Source organism: Cebus imitator, unplaced genomic scaffold, assembly GCF_001604975.1.
Source record: "Cebus imitator isolate Cc_AM_T3 unplaced genomic scaffold, Cebus_imitator-1.0 Scaffold102, whole genome shotgun sequence".
In the NCBI taxonomy this organism is placed as follows: domain Eukaryota; kingdom Metazoa; phylum Chordata; class Mammalia; order Primates; family Cebidae; genus Cebus; species Cebus imitator.
Window position 1 is genome coordinate 2,284,386 of NW_016107417.1, and position 9,844 is coordinate 2,294,229.

At 43.4% G+C, this 9,844-nt stretch overlaps 1 protein-coding gene across 1 annotated transcript in view; it reads right to left on the reverse strand.

The window, feature by feature from the left end:
• The window catches only part of PACS1 (phosphofurin acidic cluster sorting protein 1), a 186,529-nt gene that overhangs the window by 53,067 nt on the left and 123,618 nt on the right, over window positions 1-9,844 (reverse strand). The window contains exon 2 of the mRNA XM_017537094.2: window positions 3,774-3,861. Within this exon, the coding sequence (XP_017392583.1) occupies window positions 3,774-3,861 (88 nt within the window). The remainder of the gene's footprint in view (window positions 1-3,773; window positions 3,862-9,844) is intronic.

The following is a 9,844-nucleotide window of genomic DNA, read 5'->3' on the forward strand; positions in this document are numbered from 1 at the left end:
AAAAAAAAAAAAAAAAAAAAAAGAAAATATTCAAATGTTACATATTATATAACATAAAAAACCCAAAATCTTTAATATCACTTCTGATTTCTTCAGAAAAGTCTTTAAGAATTGGGAAGCTGTTAAGCTCTCAGTGACAGAAACAACTTTCCAAAATTCTAATTTTCACTTAAAAGCTCAAACTTTGGCCAGGTGTAGTTGCTCATGCCTGTAATCCCAGCACTTTGGGAGGCTGAGGTGGGCAGACCACCTGAGATCAGGGGTTTAAGTCCAACCTGGCCAACATGGTGAAATCCCACCTCTACTAAAAATGCAAAAATTAGCCAGGCATGGTTGTGGGCGCCTGTAGTCCCAGCTACTTGGGAGGCTGACGCAGGAGAAAAAAAAAGCTCAAATTTTATTTATCACTGGTAACCAATACTAAGTTGTTTTCCTTGAATTGATAGGGTAACTTTGTTACTTCTTTTTTTTTTTTTTTTTTTTTTTTTTTATTTGAGATGGAGTCTTGTTCTGTTGCCCAGGCTGGAGTACATTGGTGCGATCTTGGCTCACTGCAACCTACACCTCCCAGGTTCATGCGAATCTCCTGTCTCAGCCTCCCAAGTAGCTGGGATTACAGGTGCCTGCGACCAGGCCCGGCTAATTTTTTGTAGTTGTAGTAGAGACGAGTTTTCACTGTATTAGCCAGGATGGTCTCGATATCTTGATCTCGTGATCTGTCCACCTTGGCCTCCCAAAGTGCTGGGATTACAGGTGTGAGCCCCTGCGCCTGGCAACTTTGTTTGCTTTAAAGAAAACAGTTTCCAAATATCTGAGTCTAAATAATCTGTTTGTCTAAAAGTCCCTCTTTCAAGTAAAAATGGCATTTCATGAAAAATGCAGCTACTGTAGTTCACAACTCAGTAGCTCTAACTTGCACAGGCAGTAGTCCTGGAGACAGACATCATACTTTGCTACGAGGCAGAAGTGCTCAGTGCATAGTTCCCATCTCATCACACACAGTATGAAAAGATGCAGACTCAAGGTTGAGATATAATAAATTAACAAGTTTTACTGCTTTCTTAAGAATGTTCTTAAGCAAAACTGGCTTTCTCTCTCTTTTTTTGAATTGGTCTCTCTCTCTGTCACCCAGGCTGGAGGGCACTGGCACAAACAGCTTATTCTAGCCAGCTCCTAGGCTCAAGTGACCCTCTTGCCTCAGCCTCTCAAGTAGCTGGGACTACAGGGGTGCGCCACTGTGCCCAGCCCTTTTAACCTCTTATTTCACTCATGAGATGGTAAAACAACATAATGACTCCTGGGATATTGGGGGCATTTGTCTTGAGACACCAGCAGCTTTATCCACCGTTGCTCTTGTACCTTCAGTGCAAAAGTCAACATGCTAAAAAGGCAAATAATGCCATAGTATTATCATGAAAATAGTTTTGGCCTCCTGTACCTCTGAAAGTGCCTTAGAGACCTCAGGGCTGCAGATCTCCTTTGGGGAATTAGTACTCAACTAGCTCTCCTTTGGGGAATTACTGCTCAATGCTTCCTAAAGGCAGGGATTTTTATCTGTTTTGATCACTGCTATATTTCCTGTGCCTAGAACAATGTTTGGCACATAATAGATGTTCAGTAAGTATTTATTATATGAATGCATAAATAAGTGACTGAATAAATGAGTGTGGTGATATCTGTAATTACTTTCGGCTGCTTGGAAGTAGAGGAATTTAAAAATTCAAAATATTTGTAGTTTTGGTATAATTTAGAGATATAAAATGTTAAATATTTAATCGGGAAATAAATTATTTATTTGGCAAAAGCATTTAACTACAGGGATGACAAACGTAGTGGGGAACTTTCAAAACCACCCCAACGGTGTCAGCACGGGACAACAACATTCTTTAGCAAAGAAAACAAGTCCTGAAAATGGGAACACTGTCTGTAACCTAGAAATGGGGACCAAAATTGGGAGAGGAGGACAAGACACTAACAGTTCTCATCACTGTCCCACAGTTGCTTTCCCAACACACAGTGTCTGGGAACACTTCATAGATTTGGAAGAAATTATGCATAAAGTGAGCAGGGAATTAAAATACAAGGTGTGACACACAGAAATTCATGAGTAATTAAAACATTTTTTTTTTTTTTTGAGATGGAGTTTTGCCCTTGTTGCCCAGGCTGGAGTGCAATGGTGTGATCTCTCCTCACTGCAACCTCTGCCTCCTGGGTTCAAGTGATTCTCCTGCCTCAGCCTCCCGAATAGCTGAGATTACAGGTATGTGCCAACACACACAGCTAATTTTGTATTTTTAGTAGAGAAGGGGTTTCTCCATCTTGGTCAGTCTGGTCTCAAACTCCCGACCTCAGGTGATCCGCCAGCCTCGGCCTCCCAAAGTGCTGGAATTATAGGTGTGAGCCACCACACCCAGCCAAGTAATTAAAACATTTTGGTTTTTGTTGTTGTTGTTGTTGTTTTGAGATGGAGTCTTGCTCTGTCACCCAGTCTGGAGTGCAGTGGCATGATCTCAGCTCACTGCAACCTCCCACTCTCAGGATGAAGCAATTCACCTGCCTCAGCCTCCCAAGTAGCTGGAACTACAGGTACACATCACCATACCCAGCTAATTTTTGTATTTTTAGTAGAGATGGAGTTTTACCATGTTGGCCAGGCTAGTCTCGAACTCCTGATCCCAGATATCTGCCGCCTTGGCATCCCAAATGCTGGGATTACAGGTGTGAACCATCACACCTGGCCCAATATTTTAAATTTTGAGAACTAAATTAAGATAATGTATTTATCCCAGAAAGAGACCCAAGCACCCCAATGTATGATTTACACACTGTGAGTGATACAGAAGTGGATTTTAATGAAGGTGATATAGTACAATAAATTGCTGCATAATAGGTGAACTAGCTAATAAAATATTCTGGTTAGTAGGGAGTTATCACACAGTTTGCTATTTTTCAATGAGTAAGAATTCAGTAAATAAACCATCCTTAAGCTGAAGACTCCAGTCATTATTTAGTGACTCCAGAGGCACTGCAGAATCTCACTCTACTCCAGGGAGTCAACAGCAGAAAGGATTGATCAGTTAGGGAAGTCCTGGTAATGGAATTTAATGAGCACAAAAATTACCCACTCTTTAGTTTCTGGTCCCAGTTCTGCCACTTGGTAATCAGCTGGCAACAGATAAAATCCTGAGCCCTTCTATAATTCAGCTTTTCCCTTCTCCTTTCCTTAAATTCAGGAATACTTAAGAGTACAAACGTTCGTGAAATATCTGGGGGCCCTTGAAAGTACGAAGTGTACGGAGTTATACATGGGATTTACATATCCCAGTAAACTCTAAATTGCTGAGTCTGAAATAACAATCTGTAAGTTTCTTTTACCCTATAGAAAACCTCCAAAGTGCTTCCCACACCCGTGCATCTACCTGGATCTAGCAATCCTGGGAATAAGACTGAAACCAACACTAGCCAGCCTAGTAATTGGAGTAGTTTACAATAAACACTTTAGCATCTATATCACTTGATCCTCACAGTGGGTGTAGCGTAAACCATTTCTGTTCTTCAGACAAAGAAAGGTTAGAAGAAACTGAGTGCCTTAACCAAGAGGCAGAGCTGAGCTGAGTAGGTCCCGTGAGCTCTGTCATCTTTCCACTGTGCACCTTGCTGTGCTGACAGGAGGAAGACAGAGGTGGTCCCAGTGGTATTTCTGAAGCCCCAGCAGTGGGCAGATGGTTATCCAGCTTCCCTGGGTCCTGAACAAACAGTACTGCCCCACTCACCTGCAGCTTCACAGCAATGACCACTGAGTTAAGATCTTTGTCCATTTCTTTTAGCATGATGAGTTTCTTCAGGGTCAAGCTGAATAGCCTAGAAAAACAGAGAAGGAAGATGCTGTCATATGCAAGGAACTTATGAAAAAAGTGATGAACAACTGGTTGGGCAACCTACTTTATCTGAAGTAAGAATGTGAGAACGCCGTCCTCAGTTCCAGGCGTCCTTTCTCTCAGTGCAAGAGCATCCCCTCTTACTCAATATTTATACTTTTGTTTTAAGAGATGGGTCTCACTATGTTGCCCAGACCAGACCCCTAGGCCCAAGGATCCTCCCCGTATGGCCTTGTGAGTAGCTGGGACCACAGGCACACGCCACCATGCCAAGCTTCTAAAGTCAAGTGTCAAAAGGTACATTATTCCATGAACTCCTGTGGATGTCATTTGTCTCAAGCCAAAGCCAACACGTCTTCCATGCCTAATATGTTGGAGCCATTTCTGAGGGGGAAGAAGAGACCAAGGGGAGGAGAATCAGCCAGTTCCTCTTCTACTTTCCACCTGATCACAGCTGACAGATGTACGGATGTAAATCTTTAGCAAGAGGAGATAATCCATACAAACAAAACATATACCATTTGGCAGGAAATGGTTAAATGGTCACAAATTCTATTTCAGCTGCATTTCATTCCTCCAAGTATGCAGAAAATCCTCTGTGCCACAAATCTGGAAATTCCCTGCAACTCAAAAGTGATAGGACTGTCCCTCACTGTGGAGTCTCAGGAACTCTGCTCTGACTTGACCCTGGCCTTCCCACAGCAGGGCCAATCTGGACTTCCAGCAGGAGTGGGAGGGAGACACTGGACGCTGCCTTTCTCTGGCTACCTGGGTGGTCAAAGTCTTGAAACATTCTTCTCCTGGGACACATGAGGGTTGTTGCAGACCAGAGTCACAAGTCCAGAGACTCCGACTGGATTTCATGCCTCTTTTTGCCTTGGTGCTGGGGCCCTTGGGGCCCTGCTCAGGCCTGTCTTGCGTCTCTGAGGCCCTCCCTCAGGCTCCAGCCACACTGACTTTCCTTTGGTTCCCTGGCGATACCGCAACCTTCTCGCCTTGGGGCCTTTGGAGGCTGCTGTTCCTTCTGTTGGCACCAGTTTGCCAGCTAATGCCTCCTCAGCCTTGGGTTATGCATTTTTGCCAGGAGGGCTTCCCCCAATGCCTTGCCAAGTCTGTGATGTGCCCCCAGCACAATTCCTGTCCTGCCACTGGAGTGTAACTTCCAGCGGGCAGGTAGTGGGATTGCCTCTCCACCGCTCTCTCCACAGTGTCTGCCCAAATGCTGGGCACAGTACAGTTGCTCAGCAAATATTTGTTATGTTCAGTTTCCTAAAATGGCTTCTAGCTAAAACCTGATTAATGAAAGTATGTGAAAAAATTAATATAATTCATTTTTTTTTTTTTAAGGAGGACAAATCCAGGTCAATAGAACTGAATTCTGGTTTTGAATTAACCTCACCCAAGTATACTTTTTTTCTTTTTTTGAGATGGAGTCTCACTTTGTCGCCCAGGCTGGAGTGCAGTGGTACAATCTCGGCTCACTCCAGCCTCTGTCTCCCGGGTTCCAGTGATTCTGCTGCCTTGGCCTCCCGGGTAGCTGGGATTACAGGCGCCCACCACCACACCCGGCTAATTTTTGTATTTTTAGTAGAGATGGGGTTTCACCATGTTGGCCAGGTTGGTCTTGAACTCCTGACCTCAGGTGATGTGATCCACCTGCCTCGGTCTCCCAAAGTGCTAGGATTATAGGCATGAGCCAACATGCCCGGTGGCCACCCAAGTACTTTCAAAGACCTGCTGACTAACACAAAGAAAAGCAAATAAATCTTTTTCTTTGCTTTCTTTTAAGTCTGAATCAAGTTTATAAAAGCTTATCAGGTCTCTTGGTCTATATTATTCATCTAGACCCCAAAAACAGGACTGTGTGGATGTGTGTTGGGGGCTCACTCTTCTACCTGTGCAAGAGAAAACATTTCAAGTGGAGTAGTGACCTGCCCAAATTCACTTACCTTGTAAGTGACAGACCTGGATTCTAATCCTAATCTCCTTGTGGTGGACTGAATACCCATCCCCCACCACCCAGATGTTCAACTCCTAATCCCCAGAACCTGTGAGTATGTTACCTTGGCAAAGTCCCATGGCAAAAGGGATTGTGCACATGTGATTAAGTTAAGGTTTCTGAGATGGGGAGATTATCCTGGATTATCTGGGTGGGCCCAATATAATCACAAGAGCCTTTAAAAGAGGGAGCCCAGAAGGGCAGAGTCAGAGAAGGAGATGAGTCTATGGAAGCAGAGGCTGGAGATCTGGCTGCTGGCCTTGAAGATGGAGAGAGGGGTCAGGAACCAAGGAATATGCAGCCTCAAGAAGCAGGAAAAGGCAAGAAAATAGTCCTTCCCTGCAGCCTCCAGAAGGAGCACAGCCCTGCCCACACCCTGCGTGTAGCCCAGTGAAATCTATTTTGGACTTCTGACCTACAGAACTGCAAGATAATAAACATGCGCTGTTTGAAGTCACTAAGTTTGTGGCCACTCGTCACAGCAGCAGTAGGAAGTGAACCACCCCTCATCCCAGGGCCTGGCCCTTTCCCATCACATTGCTGCCTCCTCAGTCCATGACCTGGGCATCCTCACCTCTGATCCCCTAAAACACTCTCCTGACATCTGTTACTCCCTAGACATCTGGGTTCAAGCTCTCTCCAGAATCCCCCCATCAATGACTGCCCACAGCATCGCCTGTTTCTCCCTTCCCTTCAGAGCAGAGATGTGCTGTCCCATAGGGAACTCTGGTTCTGCTGATGCCAAAGGGATTACTACAGTTCACAAATGGCTACTCAGAAATGTAGTTAACTCCTGCAGTCCCAGCTACTCGGGAGGCTGAGGTAGGAGGACTTCTTGAGCCCAGTAGTTCAAGGCCAGACTGGGCAACATAGAAAAATCCCAGCCTCAAAAGGAAAGGGAGAGGGAAAGGGAAAGGGAAAGGGAGAAAGAAATGTGGATGGCTGAGGCAGGAGAATTGCTTGAACCTGAGAGGCGGTGGAGGCTGCAGTGAGCTGACATCATGCCGTTGCACTCCAGCCTGGGCGACAGAGGGAGACTCCATTAAAAAAAAAAAAAAAAGAAAGAAATATAGTTAACTATGTACACTGTTAAACTGTATTTTGTGCCTTGATGGCTTAAAATGAAATGGGGCATGACTGGGCTGAGCAAATGGAAAAGGCTGAATATGCCCAACGTTTGTCCTTATCTGAGGCTTGTCAAAATCAAATATAATGGAAATAAATCTCTGAAATTCAAATGTCTGATTTGAGAGGAAAAAATTGCAATTGGATAGTTTTCAGTATGTCCAAAGAACAAAGAGAAGGTCAGATGTTTTATAAAAAAGAGAAATGTTACATATTGCTCTTTGAGAAAGTTCATTAGCACAAGTAAGGTTTTGGGAAACTGGCAAGCTCTAATAGGTGAATGACAGTGATGGGCAAAACTAAGCTTAGAGCTGTAGCACGTCGTTTCAGTAGATATCCAATAAAACGGGTTTCAGGTTACAGCAAGCAGTTTCAGCAGCCAGACTTGCGGAGAATTCCATTTCTGGAACAATGCCCTGAGTGCCCTTTCCCTGGTTTCTCGGTTCTGTTTTAGTTGGGTATAACAAGAATAACTCAATGTGTATGATCAACTTTCACAGACTGCTAATCATGAATGCTTCTGATAGGTTATGTTTTCTCTTGTTTTCAAAGCAAACATCTTCCACCTTCAAATTGATTTGTTGCTGCTGAATTAACTCACTGCAAGATAAAAGTCTCACAGGAGTCAGTCAGGGACATGTGTTTCTTCTCCTCTGCTTAAGATTCTTCACTCATTCAAAACTGCCCACATTTAGAGAACATTTGCTCTACGTCTGGTACTGAACTAGTTGTTGAAATTGTAGAAGGATGTGGGCTACACAGTCCAATAGGAAAGGCAAACAATCACATTATGCTCTGTGCCGCTTGCTCTGTTATGCCCCAGAAGGCTCTTATATAACATATAAAACATCGTAGAATAACATGGCAGAATGTTAGGTGGAAAAAAAATCATAGACCAATAAATATTTGATGAATAAATAGACAAGACAGAGCTTTATGCTCCCTTATGTTAACAAAATGGCCAAGAAAGATTTAGTACCTTAGGTAAAGCAACAGTAAGACTGGATTCCACATTTTCATAGAAACGCAACATAACACACTGATTTCAAAACCTGTGGCAATAAGTTCAACATAATTTTTTGTTTGTTTTTAATGGCATGACTCAAGGGGACTTGGGGACTCAAATGTATTCTAATTCTTCAAAGTACAAGGAAATGTTTATCTCTCATTCAACATCTATCATGTACTAGTTGCTTGACATGCACTTCATTACCTCTTTTAAGTTTCACAATAATACTAAGAGATGGGTATTATGCCTATTTTACAGATACGGATGCTGAGAAGAGTTACGAAACGTCCCGAGGTCACACAGGAAGTAGTCAAGACATGATGCACACTTAGGCCTATCATAGTCCAGAGACCAACTTAAGTTGGCATAAAGCATTTTATTAGCAAATTTGAAGAAATTATTTTAATTTTAAGTGAATATTTTTAACATATATCTTAACAGAGAACACTAAGGAAATAAGATAAATTTCTCCATAAACCTGTATTCGAATGCACACATTTGATGGAAAGACTCCCAGTGCAGAGTATGCGGGACTGGATGCCCTTTTAGTTGGCGTTTGGAGCTCCAGGAAGGCAGGGTCGTCCATTCAGCTAATTGAAGAGGGGACTGAAGCCTGGAGCCAGACTGGGAGATTCCCGGGCAGAAAAACGCCACAAATCTCAGTGCCGCTGTTTCAGCCTGCGCGGTTGCCACACAGGAAATTGCATAGACCCTGGCGCCTTTTTGGCGGGCAACTGGGGAACCTGGGAGAGAATCGACTGTTCAATTAGGAAAAGAAAAAAGGGGGCTCCGAGGCAGGGAGCCAGCTGATTGGGCTCGGCTGGTTCCACCCCCACAAAAAAAACAGCAATTGGAAACGCTGAGCATTGAGAGTTTCACAGCAAACACAGCTGAACCCAGGAAGGTCCAACTCTGTGGGGTAGGGGCGTCCGCCGAAGGAAAACAAAGAAACAGAAATAACATCACCACCACCAAGCTGGACTTCCACACAGAGACCCAATCTGAAAGTCAGCAATTACAAAGACGACAAGTGGCTAAATCCACAAAGATGGGAAGAAACCAGCACAAAAAGGCTGAAAACATCTGAAATCAGAATGCCTCTCCTCCTTCAGGGGATCACAGCTCCTCATGAGCAAGGGAACAAGGCTTGATGGAGAGTGAGTGCAATGAATTGTCAGAATCAGACTTCAGAAGGTGGATAATAAGAAACTTCTGTGAGCTAAAAGAACATGTTCTAACCCAATGCAACGAAACTAGGAACCTTGAAAAAAGGTTTGATGAAATGCTAACAAGCATAGACAATTTAGAGAGGAATATAAGTGAATTAATGGAGTTGAAAACCACTACGAGAACTTCGTGAAGTAAGCACAAGTTTTAGCAGTTGAATTGATCAAGCAGAAGAAAGGATATCAGAGGTCGAAGACCAACTCAATGAAATAAAACGAGAAGGCAAGATTAGAGAAAAATGGGTGAAAAGGAATGAGCAAAGTCTCCAAGAAATATGGGACTATGTGAAAAGACCTAATTACATTTGATAGGTGTATCTGAATGTGATAAAGAGAATGAATCCAAGCTGGAAAATATTCTTCAGAATATTATTCAGGAAAACTTTCCCAATCTAGCAAGGCAGGACAATATTCAACTCCAGGTAATATAGAGAACACCACAAAGAAACTCCTCAAGAATTGCAACCCCAAGGCACATAATCGTCAGATTCACTAGGGTTGAAATTAAGGAGAAAATCCTAAGGGCAGTCAGAGAGAAAGGTCAGGTTACCCACAAAGGGAAGCCTATCAGGCTCACAGCAGATCTCTCCTCAGAAACCCTACAAGC